The following is a 22,939-nucleotide window of genomic DNA, read 5'->3' on the forward strand; positions in this document are numbered from 1 at the left end:
TACTCGCGAATCTCATAGGTCCCCACCTGGGGATTCCTACTTTATAATTGCTTGAAAAATCCCAGTTCTGTGCAATATTCCAGACACTGGGCTCCAATGGGTTAAATAAATGTTTGTATATATATATATATATATATATATATATATATATATATATATATATAGAGAGAGAGAGAGAGAGAGAGAGAGAGAGAGAGAGAGAGAGAGAGAGAGAGAGAGGGGGGGGAGAGAGAGAGAGACAGAGGGAGAGAGAGAGAGATACACAGATAGATAGTTATACAGATGGATAGATAGATAGAAATCAGTTAAGCGTCTAGCAGCGGCGGTGACTGCGCCCTGCCATAATCGTCATGTTGCGGGGGTGTTGATTGCTTCACTGATTATACTCCTTACAACGTACACCTGCCTGTGTACGATTCCAATACTGATGGACGAACATTGGCTGAAGAAGGGTGTGATCATTTGGTGTTGTCTGTTTTATATTTTCACATGGTTTGTGTTTTTTGTTATAAATAATAATAATAATAATATACCTCCGTTTGACAAAGATATTTCAAATGCAATTGTATGTGTCATACCACAATTACAGTGCATATGGTTAATATTTACCATTAATCAACGGCACTGTGAAACCAAAAACCTTAAATGAAACCCACTTTTGCCATCAAAGACTAATTTCAGTATCTTTTAAACTCAGTATCTTCAATGAGAATCTTCTAATCAGTTTGGTTTGTAAGTTTTTAATAAGTTCGGTTCACTGACTTGAAATGTTTCAGATACTACTTCCATAATGGGATCAGTAAGCATGGTATATAATGCCGTGGGGGTAACATCTAAACTCACTACTACAAGAAAACAAAGATAAGAATTGCTTTACCTGAATGTGTTAAGATGATGAAAACAGTTTGCAGATTTCTAGACTAAAGCTTCTACGTCCTCTGTCTGAAGAGGTTTATCACATGTGTAATTATGGATAATACCGACACTTTTTACTAATATTCAAAGTTTGCTGGGCGTTTATGATGGCATCGTTGAGTTTCAAAAGAACTGTACAGTACCTCGTTTCTTACTGCAGAGAATGCATTGATATTCATAACTTTATTTATAGTCTACTATACTGTAGTCTGTATGCTTGAATCAGATGTAGTTCACTTGCCTCAAATCCTTCATATACGGCTTTGACAGTAGGGTCAGTGTGCGTTAAAAAGTAGTGGAGAGGAGCCCCCGACATCAGCCACGTTTCAATACCCCATTTCCAGCCTGGGGTGTTTAGCATGTCCTGAAATGTCTCCACCGGCTTATCCTTGTCCTGGACGGTGAGGTGAGCGATCAGGGCAGACTTGTACCCCGTTGATATGATGAGGCAGAACACCAGCCACCAGCCAACCAACATCTACAACATGGTCAATTATAAATCAGTCATTATAACGAGTCAGTGCACATATTGCTTCCCAACTGTACTAAGCATCAATTATAAAATACTATAGACCACTAGTTCACCCGATCAGTACGATGAAACAAGATTAACTGAAATATATTACCTCAAAACTATTTTACATGAGGGAAAGCCTTTTGCGGTGAAGTATATGGAAACAGGCTCCATATATTTCATCTACTGTAAAAGACCTCTAAATCAAAATATATCATATTTGAAGTGTTAGGAATGTCCAAGGGTAACTGACAGGGATGATATACTATGCTTTTTTCAATATTTAAGTGATTACCTGTCCAGAGACATTAACGGATGGATCCTTAGGCGGTTCTTCCAAGAGGATGGCCCAGCCGTATAGGAATGTGATGATGAACTGTACAGTCTTACCTCCTGCCACCTGCACCCACAGCCTCTGCAGCATCCATAACACCACTGCCCACACCAGCAGACTCACCAGGATGCCCAACCACACCATGGCTGACAGTTATGGAGATTTTCTTGCATAATCATAATGATGTTAATAATAATAATGATAATAATAATAATTATAATAATAATAATAATAACAATAATATTAATAATAATAATAGTAATAGTAATAATAATAATAATAATAATATTAATAATTCATATCAATATAATCAAGATTTCTTTCCTCAAACATTGGATTTCAGGGCTGATGGAGCAACAAAAACGAAATACCAAATACATAAATATACACAATGGAAATCCTAAGTTTCTGAACGAGCATAGTTGCAGGAGTTGGTAAACATGGCAACGCTAGAACCAACACTTTTTGCAAAAGAAGGGACTCCAATAGCTATCCATATTAGAAGGGTTGATATCCACCATACCAGTAAAGTGCGCTTTGTGAGCGTGTGATGAGTGAGTAAGCGCCATGTTATCACAATTTCCCTCAAATATAAAATTATAGGCGGAATCTCCGATATTTAATTGATAGAGCTGATGCTAAAAAAAAAAAAAAAAAAGTGTTATGACTGAAAATCTATTTTAAGGTGATTTCGTAATTTATTGTAATGTGAATTTGTAATCTATTTTAATGTGATCCGTTCACCCTAGAGCCAAACACTCCCTTCGAGAACTCGGGATTCCAAGAGGTTCCTAAGCCTTTATGGCTGAGTTTTTAGTTGATAAAATTCATTGAATGAATGTATCACATGCAGAAAAAATTTAAACTCTACTTCACACAGGAGTAAAGTTACAAGCTTCTGCTTAGCATGACGGTCAGGTTGGGCCTGGCCACTCAATTCCAAATTCAACTGAGAGTAAACATCATTTGCTCACTTGGGTCGTTCATTCGTGATCATTATTAGATTTTAATACAACAATTTTCAATACAACGTATAAATTATTAACAAAGTAATTTTGCAAATTGTACACGACTGTACTCGGCTAATGGCATAAATTAAGAAGAATTACAATTACATGTGGCATAAAAATATTAGTCACGAAAAGAAAAATGCGAATTGGCCCAAAGTTTTGCTAACGAATAAGGTTGTCAGCCATTGTATTGCTTAAAAAAAAAAAAAACATGATCTTCGTGCAAACGTTGGGTAAATTCTTCTCTCTATTAATACAATGTAGAGACACAGTCAGGTCTAGAATAATTAAGCTGAAGAATTTCTAGCAACGGTATTTACACTATTCATTGTGGAAAAATAGAATTCGTGTTCTATCTCTCAATTCCATATTTCATTTTGTCTCCGATGATAAATTCGAGCTTCTTCAAAATTATCTTATCCCTGCAGACATTTTTTTAAAATGCCTTAACCTGCTGTGTCCCGGCCAATTTTTCTCCAATGATCCCCCCCCCCCAAATTCCAGCAGATTTTCGAAAAGTTTTATTTATTTTTTGGCTCAAACCTTAGCTTTTTATGAGAAACATTGGAAAAAACAAAAAAAAGTGCTCACCTGAGCTTATAAGAGTGCTATACATGTGTCCCTCTGCACACCTGGTACTGTCTTCTCTGGGTGTGCGCTGCTACTGTCACGCTTTCTATGGTAGGGGTAATTATTGCAAACCACTCAGAATAGGTAGATATTTGTTCATTTGGTACGAATTTGTGTAGTACAAGAATATATTAGTTTTCGCACAATAATATAGGCTATACAAGCGCTGTTTCACTCATTGAACACATCAACATACCGCATCTTCCTTGGCGATGTTACTCCTCATCACTTCTGCTCATTTCTTCCTCTGGCACCACGTAATCTTTGTCCTCCACATCGTCATTGATTGGGGAATCACTCTTGCCTGTGAAGGCATCAAGGGCGGCTTGAATTTCGTCATTGGAGACACTGTGGCACGACATGTCTTTACCGGCTAGGTCACTGCTAATACGTGAGCTGCCAAGACAATGGCAATGGGGTCGGAAAGTGTTGCCACCTGGCGGCGGGTAGAGGAAGGTCTCCAGCATATGCCTGCCAAAAATAACTTGTGAAACTTGAAAAATGTGCAAATGACGGACCTCGCAATTGCAAATCGAACCGGTGCGTCATTGGGTCTCAGCAAGAAAAAAAGTTGTTGACGGGACGCGGCAGGTTAATTAAGGACTTCATACCAAGGTGAGCATCATTACCTGGTGTTAAAACAGACAAAAGTTTGCCATTAAAGGTAATATCCCTCATATATGCAGAGTTAGCTGATGTACTTTCTTGATGCAGAAAGTCTCTCCACTTAGCTGTTTACATGGTAAAACATTGTTTTTTCCCTTCTTCTGTCATACCCTCTGACTCAGTTTCCCTTTTGCACCTGTCACCCTTCCCACCCTAACACACACACACTCATTACACATGCCTCCACCACACTCAGAACTCCACCGATGGTCATATAAATGTTCACATGCTGTGGACAATAAATGCATATGCACTGTGGAAGATGAGTTAGAATAAGTGAGAGTGTGATTGTAAGGTCAGACATGTAGTTGCACATGTAAACCAGCATGGCAAAATAGTGACAGTTGGATGAACTTATTAGAGATGGGCAAAGGACAGTTAGAGCTTTAGTGATAGTTACCTGTGAATGGTCTGACAAGGGCGAGGTGTTGTGGTAGAAGAGATGGCTTCAATGACAGCACAGTCATGAGGTCTGATGGGTAAGTCTTCAGGTAATCCAACATGGTCAGCCGCTCTCGTAAAGGGGACATAACGGTGCAGAAGTCTACCTCGTGTCTCTGGAGTCGGCCCATCATTCCATCATACACCCCATTTTTCAGGTTACCCCAGAAGCGGTCTATTTCCTCACGAACAACATAACTAAAAGAAACTACTGATTTAACACTCTTTACCCAAGAAACGTCTCACTCATCAATTTTTTAAATATGACAGAAATGAAGGGGTTCAAGAAACCTGTCAATTATTTCCATAATTTTGATTGAAAATTCATTTTCCACTTTGTTCTTGCTATCTCCAAACTACCTTCCTTAGCTTAGATGAGACTTTCCGTAGTCAAGGGAGGGATTAGAGATGGGCTAGCAATACTTTCACTACTGATGTAATGAAAATGGCATCACAACCTGTGGTAATAGTCTAAGAATTAAATAATTTTTAGACTGTTACCACAGGTTGTGATGCCATTTTCATCACTCCAGTGGTGAAAGTGTTGGTGGTCCAAATCAAATCCCTCCCTTGACTTTGAAAAGTCTCTTCCGTCTGGAGACAAGAACAGGATGAAAATGTTTATTCAAAATGGAAAATGCTTCCGAGACAAAAATAGTCAAACATTACTAATTTGGGGTCACTGAGAACGAAAGTCATGCTTAGAATGTCTGATTGGCTTTACTTTTTAAGACATTCTACTTGCTCAGTATCTACGATCATTGAATTTTGAATAGCATAAGACACTTGAGTAATAACTGGACTTGGTTCTTATTTCAAACAAGAAATGATCCATACACGGGCAAGGATTTGACTGAATGTATGAATAAAAGTTTTATTGAGTTTGGACAGCTTTGGCTGTTTTGTCAAATTAATGCGTGATGCCACCTGAAATTGTTATTGTGTCATGAATTGCATCATATCATTCTGAGACGTCACTAATGATACAATCATTATTCAGGTTACATCACAAAATATTTTGTCCTATACAAACCCTGCAGATCAAATGGTGTCATTATATATATATATATATATATATATATATATATATATATATATATATATATATATATATATATATATATATATGCAAGGAAAAAGAAACCAAAAACCTAGAAGCCCGCAAACTGTTTCTTCCAAGAAAAATATAAAAACAAGAGAAGAGAGACCCATATTCAAGAATCATTAATTTCGAGATGCCTTGACTGAAATTCATGCGGTAGACAGGAAATACAGACATAGAAACATAGTTCCAGAGCTGATCTGTTGTATACATGAAGGACCACGAGTAAAGGTTAACTCTTGCACTAGAGAGCTGGACAGAAAAAGAATGAGAGTTTACTGCTGGACGGGTGTTATGCACACGTTGTAGTGGTAAAGGGATACAAGCGGATGGAAAGGTGAAGGGTGAAGTCATCAGCATATGAGTGGATAAGGTTAGATATTCAGCTTAGAAGGTCATTGATAAATAGAAAGAAGAGAGTTGGTGATAAGACTGAGCCTTGAGGAACAACGCTATTGATAGCTCTAGAAGAACAGTGGTCGTCTACAACAGCAGCTATACAACGACAAGAAAGGAAGCAAGAGATAAAGACTCAGACAGAAGGACAGAAGCCATCAGAGGGCAGTTTGGATATTAAAGATTTACATCAGACTCAATCGAAAGCCTTTGAGATGTCAAGTGCAATGGGAAAGCTTTCGCTAAATTTGCGAAAGGGAGATGACCAGGAGTCTGAAAGGAAAGTGAGAAGGTCACCAGTGGAGCATCCCTGGCAGGACCCATAATGGCAATCGTAAAAAAGGCTATGATTGGAAACGTGCTTTAAAATTATTTTGTAAAGAGCAGGTTCAACAACTTCAGAAATACAAGAGGTTAAAATTGTTGGACGATAGTTAGAAGGTTGGAAATGGTCACCCTCCTTTGGTATAGAATGAATGAGAGCAAACTTGCAGCAAGAAGTAAAGGTACAAGTTGACAGACAGAGGCGAAAGAGTTTACCTAGGTAGGGTGTAGTGAAGCACAGCTGTTGAAGACAACCGGAGGGACACCTTCAAACCCATATGCCTTGTTAGCATTGAGACCAGTTAAGGCAGAAAACACATCACTTGAAGAAATTTTTTATGTCAGGCATATGGAAGTCAGAGGAAGGGAAGTGATGGAGGAACAGCACCAGAATCATCTATAGCGTAATTGGAATGGAAAGTCTGAGCTAAAAGTCCCGTTTTATCATTAGGAGAAACAGCTACAGAGTCATCAGAGCGAAAAAGGGGAGGGAAGGATAATGAAGTAAAGTTGTTAGAAAGAATACCTATAAGATCACTTCTTCCAGTTTTGGTTACTCATTGTATAAACTAAATTTTCAAAATATTACCAAATATATTTGTGTAGTCTGCTGCTCCCCAAAAACTTCTTCGGAACCCAGTGTATTTGATTCCATATCCACACAATTGAGTAACCTTAACCTTGCCCTTAGCACCGAAAATACCATTATGGGTGATTTTAACATTTGAATGTTGAATGGTTATTGCATTCTGCCAGGACTGACGACGCTGATCTAGAGCATGAGGTGGTAAAGCAACCAACCAGAATACCTGACAATTCTGACCATAATGCCCATCTCTTGCATTTATCCAGATCAATACAGGATAGAGGTACTGTCACCACTTGGATCCTTTGACAACAATCTCATCAAAACCTAATTAGTTAACCCACCCAAACTTCCCCTTTCTGAACCTGTCAGGGTGACCCGATGGCACTTTGTTAAAGCAGACTGGGATGGATTTAGAAATTATCTTGCTGACATTCCATGGCAGTCTTTCTTCTCAAGTGATCCCAATTCTATCCAGTCCCATATTTGCGACTTAATACTAGCTGGTATGGATTTATTCATACCAAGTCAACAGTTCACAAAAAGATCGAACTCTCCAAAATGGTTTGATGGCAACTGTGCCATAGCAACAGCCCAAAAGTCATTAGCATATAACTCTTACTTAAAATAAAAAACATCTGTACCAATCTCTCAATTTAAAGTTGCCCTAAATCATGCAAAACCTGTATTAAATCTAGCCAAATCAAACTTTCTTCAAAATCAAGCATCAAAACTCCGTAACTCTAATGACAATAGAATATTCTGGTCAACTCTTAATTCTTTCAATAATAACTTTAACAAGTCGTCATCCATTCCCCCACTAAAATCTTCAGATGGCAACATTCCAAATGACCCGCATGGGAAAGCAGATATTTTTGCCAGTACATTTGCCAGAAATTCTACCATAGAGGATGCCAGCCAGAAAGTCCCAGTACTAGAACTTGGCTCTCCCGAAACTGTTCCACTTAAAATACAGACAAGATACATAAAATCCATCCTAGACAATTTACCTACCAACAAAGCTCCAGGCCTAGATGGAATTTCGCCAATTGTTTTGAAAAGATGTTCTGCTGAACTTGCCTCTATGCTAGCTAATTTTTCAGACTATGGATACGTACTTCTTCATTCCCAAATTCATGGAAAGAAGCCAATATCCACCCAATTCCGAAAAAAGGAAGTTCCTCTGACCCCTCTGATTACAGACCAATAGCTGTCACATCTTCTTTTGGTATGGTATTTGAAACTAATTAATAAGCACATTGTTAAACATCTTGAATCCAACAACTTAATTAGTGACAGACAATATGGTTTTCGCCACGAAAGATCCACTATTGACATACTCAATCTCCCAACTCATACCATCCATCAATCAATTGACCTACATGCAGAAACTCGTGCAATAGCCCTTGAAATTTCTGAAGCTTTCAATAGAGTATGGTACCGTTCCCTGCTGTCCAAACTCCCTTGCTCTGGACTAATGTCTTTTGTTCCTTTGATTTCCTTATAACTTTGTGACATGAAAATAAGAGTAAAAGTAGGTGATGTATTTTCCGATTTCCACTCAATTAACGTCGGCATGCTGCAGGGATCAGTTCTGGCACCAACCCTGTTCCTGGTTCATATTAATGATCTCTAATCTCTCACCCACAACCCCATCCACTCATATGCAGATGATTCTACACTACATAGTTCATTCACACTCAGCCGCCCATTTACAAAGTCTAATATCTCTACCTCTCAATTCGGTACAGTCGTCTCCATAAATCAAGACCTATCTATGATCAGTGAATGGGGAAAAACAACCTTCTCTCATTCAATGCTAGTAAAAATATATACAATTTACTAATAGAAGAGATTGCCAGATTCGTATATTACCTTCAGTGCTACTAATATTCCAATTAACAAGTGTATTGAAATTCTCGGCGTCACACTTAACAATGCCCTCAGCTAGACCTCTCATGTTACATCATTTGCAAAAACCGCCTCAGAGAAACTTGGATTATTGTACAGAGTCCGTAACTTCTTCGCTGACGAGCAGTTAGCTATAATTCATAAGAGTCATGTGTGCTCTCAGCTTGAATATTGCTCATCTTTGTGGCTTGGATGTGGGGAAGTTGCATTAAAACAACTAGACAAAATTCAGAACAAAGCTGTTAGAATTATTAACAACCCTGCCATTACAAATAATCTAGCACCCCTACATGTAAGAAGGAATATTGCCTTCCTTGCATTATTTTACAGATATTATTATGGTAAATGCTTAGACGAAGTTGCGTCCATGGTGCCACCTATCCATGCCTTCCATTGTGCTACACAGCCATCTGGTAGCGCTCATTATTGGAATGTCACTGAGCCATATTGCAGAACTTCTGCCTATCAGAATTCTTTCATTCCCCGAACTGCATCTCTCTGGAATTCGCTTCCCCAGAGTTGTTTCCCTCCAAACTTCAACCTACAGCTGTTCAAGTCTAACTGCTACAGATATTTTATGAACCGAGGACACCAGTTTTCTGGTGTATGAGTTATTATTTTTTTTATTCATTTGTTTTTCCTTCCTCTGTTCTGGTATTTAAAAAAAAAATGCAAGAAGGAGCGGGAAGAGTTTGAGATAGAGAGTTCAGAGAATTTAGTAAGAGTGAAATAATTTTTTGCAGAGCAAAGAACAGATTCTGGACAGAAACATAAAAGAGATGAGATTCAGGGGCGGGTTGGCTCTGGTGCCTTTTGAAGGCCCTCTCCTTGTTGTAGACCGCAGTAGAACAAGTGTGGTTAAACAGTTTTTTTTTTCAATAGATACAGGATAAGACAGGAATGTATGCTTCCATGCCCGAGAGAATACCTCCATAATGTGCAAGTCATACTGAGATGGATCACGGCCATAGAAGCGATAATCATTCCAGGGAAAATCAAGAAGTACTGCCTGAGGGCTTCCCAATCAGCAGCTCTACAGTGCCAAAGCTGCTGCTCCTTGGTAGGGTACACAGGCGTTGTTGGAATGATAGGACAGGTTAAGATGACGAGGTTGTGGTTGGAGGGGCCTAACAGAGAAAATATTTACAGTATAGTAAGATGGATTAGTTGTAAGGAAAAGGTCATGTATGTTGGAACTCTCTCCAAGGCAGTCAGGGATACAGGTAGGATACTGAGCAAGCTGCTTTAGGTCACTAAGGACAGAGAAGATGTAAACTTGTTCAGGGGGTGGACCAGTGAAAGAAGAGAGTCAAACGTCGTGGTGAACCCTGAAATAACCTAGAATAGAGATTTCAGAGACAGGAGAAATTATGAGAATGTGTTCCATCTTTGATGTAAGATATTCAAAGAATTTTTCATAGTCAATAGAATTAGCAGATAAGTAAACAGCACAGACCTATTATTCAGAGAATGACAGAATAGCTGAGGTCAGAGGGAGAGAAATCAGATGATTAATGTTCAAGAACATGAAAATAAGGTATGTTGTTGTGTACATATGCACAACAACCACCTTTGATATTGAAGTGAGTATAGACAACGAGTTGAACAGAGAGTGTTGTGATGGTTTAAGCATATGGAGAGAATGGATGACGAGCAATTGGTGAAAAAGATAACGGGGTTGTAAGACCGAGAGGAAGACCACGAATAGGATGGATGGACAATGTGAAGAGACCATTAGATACGAGTCTGATGTTTGAAGAGAAAGGAAGAGTGTCTGCTCGTAATAGGGATGACTGAAGAGAAATTGAATGAATAAATGGTGACGTGGCCCAGAGGGAATATTCTCCCACATTTGGTGTGAGCATCTGATCGGGTCAGGTGTGGGTAAAGGGATGGGTCAATTATGATGTAGCAGGGTAAACCAGCAATGCTGTAGGGCCCTGCTGCGGATGTAGCTGGTTGCACTGCGCAGTTGACTCTCGAGCATTGTTGTGCAGTGAGAATCTGTCCCTTCTGCCCTTGTGACTAAGATACGAGTAAATATGTGTGTGTGTGTGTGTGTGTGTGTGTGTGTGTGTGTGTAAATTGGGAGTGTATCATCCTGTCTCGGCTACCCCCCCTTTTTGGAGGGGGGAGCAGCCTAGGTATATAGACATAGCATAGAGAAAGTAGGAGGATATAGAGAAGGGTTGCTACCAGCCACCTCATAGAGCTGGGTCTCAGTAAGGAAGAGAAGGTGAGGTTTAGAGGAAGAAAGGTGGTGTTCAACAGATAAGAAATTAGAGGAAAGGCCATGAATGTTAAGGAAAATGCAGTGGGTCAGACAGTGGTTCCAAGCAATTCTCTTGGCCGTCACTGGGAGTGGGGAGGATGGTGGGAGAATGTATACCCCCCCCCCGGGCGAATCAGAGGCTGGGTGCTGATATGCCATTAAAGAAAAAAAAAAGAAGTGTGGTGTGTATTGTGCAAGTAGTCTGGTGTAGACAGTTGGAGGATATTGTATGAGAGATTATGCTGGTCTATTCTCTGTGTTACTAAAACACTGAACAAATCCAGCAAAGGGGGATGGTCAGAAGTTAGTTCCATGGGCAGATGAAATGGGAGCTTATCTCTCCCTATCATTGGCCTTCCGTCCATCTTCGGATTACTGATCTGTTCGACTGGTGGTACAGTCTACTTCCTCTTTGTATATTACTGTTTAATTTTGCAAAGGGGCATATTTCTGTTTAGCCAAAGTGAGCAGTGATGCCTCGTACTTGGTTTGACAAGACTGGTAACTTCTGCTATGTCTGTGGCGAAATGACATTTGAGTAAAAAACACAGTATTACCGCTGTGGTTAAGAACTACCACCGGTAATGTGGCTGTAAAACTAGAGATCAAGACAAGAGCTGGGCACCACCTGTATGCTGCAACACTTGTGCAACAAGTCTTCGCCAAGTGGTTAATTAAGAAAAGGTAATCTATGCCGGTTTCTGTACCAATGATTTGTCGAGAACCAACAGATCATTAAAACAATTGCTACTTCAGTATGGTGCCCCTCATTCGGGAACAGTCTGTCAGAGCAGATAAAGTGGACTAAAAAATATCCAGACATCCCGGCAGCCATTCGCCTAGTACCCTACGGGGTTGGTGCCTGTTAGTGAAGCACCAGAATCTTTCCTATTTGGATCAGATGAGGAGGAGGAGGGAAACCTCAAAACATCTACCTATGAACCATCAGCGTCACTTGACTCAGATTTTGTCCCACCCTCTTCCACTGAATCGCACCTCATAACAGATGTTGTATTGAATGATCTAGTGAGGAATTTGGAAATGCACAAGAGCAGGACAGAGTTGTTGGGCTACAGACTACAACAATGGAAACTCCAGGCAGATGACGATAGGATTTCCATGTCCCATGACCATCAAAAGGTTCTTGTCTAGCATTTCTTCATGGATGATGATCTTGTAGCCTGCAACAGCATCGATGGTCTGATGGCAACACTCAACATTGTCCATAATCCAGCTGGGTGGCGACTTATCACTGATTCATCAAAGACGAGTCCAAATGCTGTTTTGCTGCACAGTGGTAATGTTTTGCCATCCATTCCAGTTGGTCATGCAGTCCATATAAAGTAGATTTATGATAACATGAAAGAACTTTTGAGGTGCATAAACGACGACCGATATCAGTGGCAGCTTTGTGGTGACCTAAAGTTTATTGTCATTTTGCTTGGTCTGCAGAATGTATATACAGAGTACTGCTGTTTTCTCTGCGAAGAGGATAGTCGTGCAAGACGGTCTCGCTACACCAAGAGAGACAGGTTGCCCATTCGATAGTCAGTGGAGCCAGAGAGGAAGAATGGTCAGCATTCACCACTTGTCAAAGTAATGAACAAAGTCAAAGATGCTTTCAAGTATCTCTGTGTGAAATTCCCCGGGTTAAGTCAAACAAAAGTAAGTGAATGTGTGTTTGTTTGTCCTCAGATTCTATACATTCTTCGAAATAATGCATTTGACAGCGCGATGTGTGGCAAAGGATGCTTGGCAAGCCTTCAAGCTAGTAACAACAACATTTCTTGGAAATAAGGCACACAACAACAAGGAGTTGGTGGAAAACTTCCTTACGACTTACAATAAGCTTGGCTGCAACAACTCATTCAATACACATTTATTTGCACTCTCATTTTGATTTCTTTCCACAGAACTGCGGAGCAGTGAGGGACGAGCATGGCGAGCGATTTCACCAGGACATTGCAGCAATGAAGAAAGTGTATTAGGGCAAATGGGGCCCACCAACGCTTTGCGGGATATTGGTGGGCAGTGACTAGGGATGCCCAATTTCATGAACACATGAAACAAACTCATCCACCAAGCTGCAAGGCTTGGTGGATGAGTTTGGGAGAGTGTGTAAGAAACGGAATCTAAAGGTGAATGTAGGGAAGAGTAAAGTGATGGTCTTTGAGACAGGTGAAGTCAGTGAATGTACAGCAAGGTTGGATGATGAGGAATTGGAAAATGTGAGTACGTTTAAGTACTTGGGTAGTGTGACGAGTAAGGATGGAGGTTTGGAGGGTGAAGTGCTTGAAAGGGTACAGCAGGGAAGAAAGGTTGCTGGTTCCTTGAAAGCAGTGATAAGAAACAGGGAAGTAAGCATGGAAGTGAAAAAGTTTCTACATGACAGTATTGTGATACCAACTCTAACGTATGGAAGTGAAGCTTGGGCGTTGTTGGAAGGACACAAGTCAAGAGTGAGAGCAGTGGAAATGAGTTATTTAAGAGGAGCCTGTGGAGTCACATGGAGAGATAGGCTGACGAATGAGGATATAAAGGAGCGTTGTGGTGTGGATGTGGATGTGATAGGAAGCGTCATGAGGAACATGCTGAGGTGGTTTGGCCATGTGGAGAGGATGGAGGGTGAAAGACTGACGAAGAGAGTGTATGTGAGTGAGGTGGAGGGGGGAAGAGGGAGGGGGAGGCCGAGGATGAGATGGAGGGATGGGGTGGAGAGGTATATGAGAGAGGGGGATGTGAGTTGGGAGCAGGGGAGTGAAATGGCGGGGGACAGAACGACTTGGAGGCGATTTGTTTGTGGCCACCCCAAACGGGACTGAGGCGTCTGACAATAGATAGATAGATAGATGAAACAAGCACATATGCGCAGTTCAGAAGCTGAGTAATGGCTGAACTATGTACTAACACATAATAAGAGTATTATATACGCGGTATGTCAGATATATTCATGCAGCCATCACAAACGGATTGGAATGCATTGGTTTGAAATTTATGAGTAACAGTGTACTGTCGGCGTTATGTACATAAATGTAATATATAAAACTTTTTTTCGAAACACTAGCAAATCAGCTGCTTATATATATATATATATATATATATATATATATATATATATATATATATATATATATATATATATATATATGATTCCAGTGCATTGAAAATCCGTAAGAAACAGCAAAATTTTTCTCCAAAGAAGGCAACTTCTAAAATTTTTTAGACCATTGAAAAGTGGTGTCTAGAGATGCTGAAGGGGTTATTGTTTCTGCTTTGGTGAAAACTAACAACACTGAGCCAAATGTGTGAAATCAAAATAATATGCTACAGCGGATTAGAAGTGTTTTCCGCATTGCTTGTCTGTTTCTCTTTGTCATTACACAATTATCTTACATAATTCGAGACATACAGTAATCATGGACAAAGTTCAGTCCTCTCCAGTTACAGTCAAAATCCTGGTATTGTTATTTTTCAGAAATATATTACAAGTATATGACATATGGCAAAAGGGTTCCGTTATATATATATATATATATATATATATATATATATATATATATATATATATATATATATATATATATATATATATATATTAGGACAGAAATCATCCGTACCACACTAACTGATAAAAAGAAATAAGCGGCAGTCCTCTTGGGTCAATTCCCTCTCCTAATACCCAACTCCAATGCCCATAGTCTTGAAACTGAGGGCAGGGGTTACCCTTCCCGCACTCCGCTCGAAGTGGAAGCTCACACCTTCAACCTAAGTAGTAATCGTGAACGCGGGAGAGCACAGTTGGTAACACTGCTAATTTTAAAATTCAAAATCTTAAAAGAAAAATAAGTATGATATTTCCTAAGATTCATTCACAATATAATCTGTTAATGTTTGCAATTCTTATCTCTTCTTTGATTAAAGACTGGCATTTGTTCTTAAATATTCTGTATAAGAGTATTCATACAGGCTTTGGAAAACATGCGCCGTAGGAAAAATTTGGTGTCAGACATAGCTTCAAAGGGGTTCACACAATCAGTAATAACCCTACGAATGCGCCTTGGCTGGTCATACTGATTTTGAATATATTTCTGCCCCAAATGCTTGTTTTTGCCATTCTTCCCACCCAGAACCCTGAAATCTCACCCCCCAAAGAGGGGGGGGGGAGAGGGGTTAATTTGAAAACCAATCACAAACACTGAAATAAAAGCCAAATTTGTTCAAATCACACCAAAATATGCCAGAAAAATATAGTGCCAAGCCAAAGAAAATTAGTGCGGACTTGCCAAACTAACCGAATGCAAACATGAGACTTCGTAATTCAAACTAACTGGCTGTGCACCAGTCGTCTGTCTAGGTAGTACGTGGCCATTCTTTACTGTAGGAATTATTTCACGTACTAATCAAACTAATTATAAAGTATCAAGCACCATACCTGATAAACTGCTTGGTAGAAATATTAAGAAATAAATAGGAAGTGGATACAGTATCTCATCTTTGACTTCGTCTCGTCGTAAATTAACCATCTCCAGAGAAGCAGTGAAGTCTTATAAAACGATAAAAATATTAAACGCTTATTATTTTCTTTACACGATGTTTTTATCATTAAATTAAAATTCCCATCACACACACCATAGGGTCCTTCATATTCTACATAGTTTTCTTGCATAAGGCTGCTATAATATGACAAAGGGGTATGAGAAGGGGTACTATGAGACTCCCTTCGGATTCCAGCACTACTCTGTGGTGATCCTCTCCCATTCACCAGGGAACGCTCTCCCTCTCGTGTGTTAAGACTACCAAAAGATGCGGACAGGGCAAGGTGAACGCCTGCCCACAGTTTTAGACTATGGTCGTAAGTCCCGTAATATTAAAACCGAGTGGGCAAAGGTGTAGGTCAACTCATAAACTATTTTCAGGCTTTAAAAAAAATCACACACTGGATACTGTTGGACTGCACTTCAGTTTACATAATAGCATTAAAGTCTAAGTAGAAACGGCAGATGTAATTTTTTAGTTACTGGTCACTACTCTGAACTGTCTACTTGCATCCTTCCACCTCTACAACGGGCGTGTAACGCTCGTCTAGCAACAAACTCTTAACCCTTTTCTGTCCAACTCTCTAATGCAAGAATTAACCGTTACTCCCAGTCCTTCACTTATGCAACAGGCCAACTCTGGAATTGTCTCCCTCTGTCTGTATTTCCTACTTCGTATGATCTCCAGTCTTTCAAACGCAGTGTATCCAGGCATCTCAAAATGAACAGGTCTTGAATTTGGCTCTCTGTTGTACTGTTTTTGTCTTTTTCTTGGAAGTAATGGTTTGCGGTCTCGTGGCCTTTGGTCCCTTCTTCCTTGCAATAAAAAAAGAAATCTTTTACTGATATGTTAAAAGGTGAATCCAGGGAAGAGTAAAGTTATGGTCTTTGAGAGAAGTGAAGTTACTGAATGTACAATGACGTTGGATGAGGAGGAAATGCAAAATGTGAGTGAGTTTAAGTACTTGGGGACTGGGGAGTGTGATGAGTAAGGACTGAAGTTTAGAGGGTGAAGTGCTTGAAAGGGTACAACAAGGAAGAAAGGTTACTGGTTTCTTGAAAGCAGTGATAAGAAACAGAGAAGTGAACATGGAAGTGAAAAAGTTACTACATGACAGTATTGTGTTACCAACTCTAACGTATGGAAGTGAAGCTTGGACCTTGTTGGAGGGACATTCAAGAGTGAGAGCAATGGAAATGCTTTATTTGAGAGGAGCATGTGAAGTCACATGGAGAGACAGACTGACAAATGAGGATGTGAAAAAGCGTTGTGGTGTGGATGTGGATGTGATAGGAAGCGTTAGGAAAAACACATTGAGGATGTCTGGCCATATGGAGAGTATGGAGCATGAGAGACCGACGAAGAGAGTGTATGTGAGTGAGGTGGAGGGGGGGAGACGGAGGGGGAGGCCAAGGATGAGATGGAGGGATGGAATAGAGAGGTATATGAGAGAGGGGTGTGTGATCTGGGAGCAGGGCAGTGAAATGGCGGGGGGCAGGGCGACATGGAGGCGATTTGTTTGTGGCCGTCTCTTACGGGATTGAGGCGTCTGACAATAGATATACATTAAAATGTTGGCCTGCTTTCCTGTTCCTAGGCAAAGTAAAGATGGGAAACATAATTCCGGAGACAGCATTTACTTAGCACCGAATTTCTCCCTGATGCCTCGAAGTCCCAGCAGTAACGTAAACTTGCTTGGGAATATGAATATCCTCAAGCTCTTGGTTGATTGACACATGATCTGCTTGACTGGCACGTGATCAACAGGAAAGTATGAGAAATCATTGCATAACTTCTTTTAACACTGAGAATGAATATTCGTTCTTAATATTTCTATCTAGTTTCTATATGAGGAAGACTGAAACACGTAATTCAGTAGAAAAGAAGGGGGTTTAACTGTGGAATAGCTACCAACATTGGTCAAGAGCAGAGGAATTTCATCAAGGAACTGTAGTAAAATGAAAGTAGAGGAAGTGCAGATGTTGATGTAACATCTGGACAATTTACGAAGAGCTGTGCCTTCTCTATCTGAGCTCTTGTATCCTTTATGAAACCTCAGACCAGAAAGTTGCCAGTAGGAACAGACAGTGTATAAGTATGTAAACAGTTTAAGGACATCACTTCAGTACAATCCAATCACCATTAGCAATGCAGGTGTGGTAAGATACAGAATAGTAACCTCCACAGAGAAAGGACTGGTAGACAACCAGCACGGTCAACATTCTTGCCGAATACACAAAAGAGTTAGTTACGTGAAATTCAACTTCTCTGAGAATTCCTTGATGAGTCTGGCATCCATGGAGTCTTTGAGGGTGGCGGTGCTGTATGGTTCATCAGTGTCCGGAGTGTAGTCCACGTAGGGGAAGTAGCGAGCAGTCACTATCTTCATCCCATGACCGTTCATATTAGGGAACTGATCTGTGAATATATATATATATATATATATATATATATATATATATATATATATATATATATAACCAGGTATGGCAGTAACAAATAGGATAATGAAGATGATTCTGATGATGAGAGATAGCGTACCCTTTACATGAGTGGGAAATAGTGATGATGCACTACCTTTCCCGGAACTGTACATGTAAATGTTTATGATGATGATGATGATGATGATGATGATGATGATTATGGTGATGATGAGAGATGGAGTACCCTTTATATCATTGGGAAATGGTGATGTACTATGTATGCCAGAATTGTAGTTGAAATAGCTATGATGATGATGATGATGGTGATGATTATGAGAGATGGGGTATCCTTTATATCTGTCACGAATTTGCGTGACCGTATTTATAAATTCGTCACTTTTTCATCAGTGGGAAAGCCACGAATTCTAGTCGAATTCCCACTGTTTATCACTCAGTTTAACCGTCCTCGTATTCACCCGATCGGGAGTGTTTTCAGAACAATATTCACTGTTTCATAAGTGATCATCCTTGGGCACGACATTGGCACCTCCGCTGAGTGATTTATTGTGGAGGTGTATCGCTCACTTTCTTTCCGTTGATCGTTGGAGCAAACACGGCCAGCCCTCGCCCTCTTCCATAATACGAACATATTCAGGATTAGAGCGTCATGGGAGCAGGTTCATTGGCCCAGCGTGTAGCAGCGCCGTCGTACAGCAAGTTCCTGAATCTCCACCTAGTGTGAATCGGCGAGAGGTTTAGCGTGTTTGCAGCATCCGTCCTACACACCGACACTCAGTCATTCCGCTTAGCCCCCTTTACTGACCAGTATTTCTTTTCATTTTTCCTAGGTTTAAGTGTTAGCTTTTGAGTGAGCAAGTGAGTGTATTCTCCTTGTTATATTGAATTCATTTTGAGACTTATGTAACATAAATTTATTTCATTATAATTAATAAATTTTACAGTTCTTTTCCTTTGAGCTTAATGTATAGTTAAACTCGTGTTTTATTTCTCCACATTAAGCTTATTCTAGTTAGTCTCCTAGTTTACATAAACGCTTTGCATTATTCATAACTGGTATTTAGGCCATTCCTTTTGTATTAAGCTTTAATCCGTTGTGCCAACCAGGAGTTAATGCACCGACAAGAATCTGTTTATCATTAATAGCATTAGTTATTGATTGTCAGGGGTGGAGTCACTTTCTCTAGAGGCTAACAGTACTAACAAACAGCACGTTTGAGTAATTGGTCTCTGCTGTGTACTGTTGAGAAAGTTTATAAATTCTCGTCCTTAGAGAATCGGCGAAGTAAGCCGGCATAAAGTAAACTTACTACTTGATTTTCACAAGTCAGTTCATTGCCCATATTTTCAAGTAACATTTAAAGTATTCTTTAATATATAAACTCTCAAAAACCCCGTGACAATATCAGTTTGAAGAGGTGATGTACTACGTTGCCCAGAATTGTAGTTCTAATACTTATGATGATGATGATAAATGATACACTGTTAACCCTGTTTAGCAGTGGGAAATGTAATGGTAATGATGATAATGCTGGAAATGATGAGAGGTTACGAAGATGGAAATCAGTGTCTTAAAACTGGTAATGATTATAAGTTACGAATTGTTAAATCTGTCCCTTAATAGATATTTATTGTTGAAACTGAACTCACTTTGAGATGTATTGCACCATGATTTTAAACTCATTTCATCATAGTTCTAAATCGTGGGTAATATTTGAAGATAATCTAACCTGGCTCTCAATCTTATACATGCATTAATTTTTACACTCCTGTACAGTTTTTGATTCCTTCATTGTTTCACACACTTTCCCTCACTCATTTTGGTTCTATCTATCTATCTATCTATTGCCAGACGCCTCAATCCTGTTTGGGGTGGCCACAAACAAATCGCCTCCAAGTCGCCCTGTCCCCAGCCATTTCACTGCCCTGCTCCCAACTCACACCCCTCTCTCTCATATACCTCTCCACTCCATCCCTCCATCTCATCCTCGGCCTCCCCCTCCCTCTTCCCCCCTCCACCTCACTCACATACACTCTCTTCGTCAGTCTTTCACCCTCCATCCTCTCCACATGGCCAAACCACCTCAATGTGTTCCTCATAACGCTTCCTATCACATCCACATCCACACCACAAAGCTCCTTTTTATCCTCATTCGTCAGCCTGTCTCTCCATGTGACTCCACAGGCTCCTCTTAAATAACTCATTTTCACTGCTCTCACTCTTGACTTGTGTCCTTCCAACAACGTCCAAGGTTCACTTCCATACGTTAGAGTTGGTATCACAATACTGTCATGTAGTAACTTTTTCACTTCCATGCTCACTTCCCTGTTTCTTATCACTGCTTTCAAAGAACCAGCAACCTTTCTTCCCTGCTGTCCCCTTTCAAGCACTTCACCCTCGAAACCTCCATCCTTACTCATCACACTACCCAAGTACTTAAACGTACTCACATTTTCCAATTCCTCACAATCCAACCTCGCTGTACATTCACTGACTTCACCTCTCTCAAAGACCATCACCTTTAGATTCCGTTTCTTACACACTCTCCCAAACTCATCCACCAAGTCTTGCAGCTCCCCTTCGTCTTCACTCAACAACACAGTATCAACTGCAAACAACAGTACAGGGAGTTTCCAAACACTATCCTCTCTCACCTGGGCCACTCCAACATCCACTACCCTACCTTGTACCTCTTTTATTACCCCATCCATGTACAGATTGAACAACCATGGAGACATGACACATCCCTGTTTCAACCCAACTTTCAAAGAGAAAAATTCACTTAGTTCACCATCCACACGAACTGCAGCTTTCGCACCATCGTACATACTCTTCACAGCATTCAACAACTTCCCATCTACTCCATATATTCTTAACACTTTCCACAATCCTTGTCTATCCACCCTGTCATATGATTTCTCTAAATCCATGAAAGCCGTATACAACTTCATTCCCTTCTCTAGAAACTTTTCCACTAAAAATTTAAGAATGAATATCTGATCTACACAACCTCTTCCCTTCCTAAAGCCTCCCTGTTCTTCTCCAACTAATTTTTCTGTTCTTTCTCTAACTCTGTCAATAAGTATCCTACCATACACTTTTCCTATTATACTAAGAAGACAAATCTCCCTATGATTACCACACACTTCTTTTTCCCCTTTTCCTTTGTACAAGGGAATAATTATACCTGACTTCCAATCCTCCGAGACTCTACCTTCCTCCCAGGCCAATTTGCACATCTTCCACATCCATTCTACTACTATCTCTTCCCCATGCTTCAGCATTTCACCACACACTCCATCAATTCCTGGGTCTTTCCCCGATTTAACTTTCTTCATTGCTTCCACAACTTCTCTCCTACTGATTTCTTCCTGTCTTCTCACCTCCCTCCTTCTCCCAGCCGTTCCCCAGCCACTTATACTCACATTACTTCCACCCTCTATGTTCAACAATTCCTTAAAGTGTTCTCTCCATCTGCTCACTTTTTCTCCCTTCTCCACTAGTAATCTACCATTTTTATCTTTCACTCCCCTGCTAACTTCACTTCCACCCTGTCTCACTCTTTTCACCTCTTTCCAGAACATTTTCTTTCAGTTCCTATTTTCATATTTTTTCGTATGTGATTTTTTTGCACGATGTGTCAAAACATACATTCAAACAAGGGGATGTCATTCCGAAGAAATGTGCTTTTTCTCAGTGAAGTTAAATTTCTTCCACACAGAAACTGAATCCCCGCTTGTCCAGCGTTGCAGTACATACAGCGGCGGTAAACCATCAACTGTTGCAGCTCTCTTGGCTCACTCACACCTGAAAAAGAAATTTTGTTGGTATATTTTGAGTATAATGTACAATTAGTGGCTGCTACGGTGAAATAGTATATTTTTCATGCATGGAATTGAAGGGATAATGAGAAAGAAAGGACAATCATGAACAAAACTTCGCCGACATAACTGTCCGCATTTTGTCCTGCCCTCCATACTTCTCATTTTCCCAAAAGACTCACACTGTATGTCCCTCTCATGCTTTAGTTGTGTACTTGAAAGAGTATTACATTCACAGAAAAATAACTCATGCAATACCTCTCAGTACCACAGCTGGTATAAAACTGTCACTGTACATTTGCCCATGGCGGTATCTATCTATCTATTTATTGCCAGACGCCTTGATCCCGCAAGGGGTGGCCACAAACTAATCGCCTCCATGTTGCCCTGTCCCCCGTTATTTCGGTGCCCTGTTCCCAGCTCACACGCCTCTCTCTCATATCCCTCTCCACTCCATCCCTCCATCTCATCCTTGGCCTCCCCCTCCCTCTCCCCCACTCCACCTTCTCACATACACTCTCCTCATTAGTCTCTCACTCTCACTCTCCATCCTTTGCACGTGGCCAAACCACCTCATTGTGTTTCTCCTAACGTTTCCTATCACATCCACATCCACACCACAACGATCCTTCAATTCCTTATTCGTCAGTCTGTCTGTCCACGTGACTCCACATGCTCCTCTCAAATAACTTATATCCTTAGCTCTCCCTCTTGACTTCTGTCCCTCAAACAAGGTCCAAGCTTTACTTTCATACATTAGAGTTGGTATCACAATATTGTCATGTAGTAACTTTTCACTTCCATGCTCACTTCTCTGTTTCTTATCACTGCTTTCAAGGAACCAGGAACCTTTTTTCCTTGTTGTACCCTTCCAAGCTCTTCACCCTCTAAACTTCAATTCTTACTCATCACACTACCTAAGTACTTAAACGCACTCACATTTTCCATTTCCTCGTTATCCAACCCCACGTACATTCACTGACTTCACCTCTCTCGAAGACCATAACTTTACTTTTCCCTATATTCACCTTCAGATTCT

General features: G+C 40.3%; 1 protein-coding gene across 1 annotated transcript; it reads right to left on the reverse strand.

The window, feature by feature from the left end:
• Positions 1-1,102: 1,102 nt before the first annotated feature.
• On the reverse strand, positions 1,103-18,041 carry LOC145397098 (glutamate receptor-like). The gene is made up of 4 exons (XM_080270302.1): positions 17,890-18,041; positions 4,470-4,708; positions 1,725-1,909; positions 1,103-1,393 (listed from the first exon to the last, which is right to left on the reverse strand). The coding sequence occupies exons 1-4, from the start codon at positions 18,039-18,041 to the stop codon at positions 1,103-1,105; spliced, it is 867 nt and encodes a 288-aa protein (XP_080126428.1).
• Positions 18,042-22,939: the final 4,898 nt, after the last annotated feature.

Source organism: Coenobita brevimanus, chromosome 40, assembly GCF_032717465.1.
Source record: "Coenobita brevimanus isolate Jiangsu-jjx chromosome 40, ASM3271746v2, whole genome shotgun sequence".
Taxonomy (NCBI): Eukaryota; Metazoa; Arthropoda; class Malacostraca; order Decapoda; family Coenobitidae; genus Coenobita; species Coenobita brevimanus.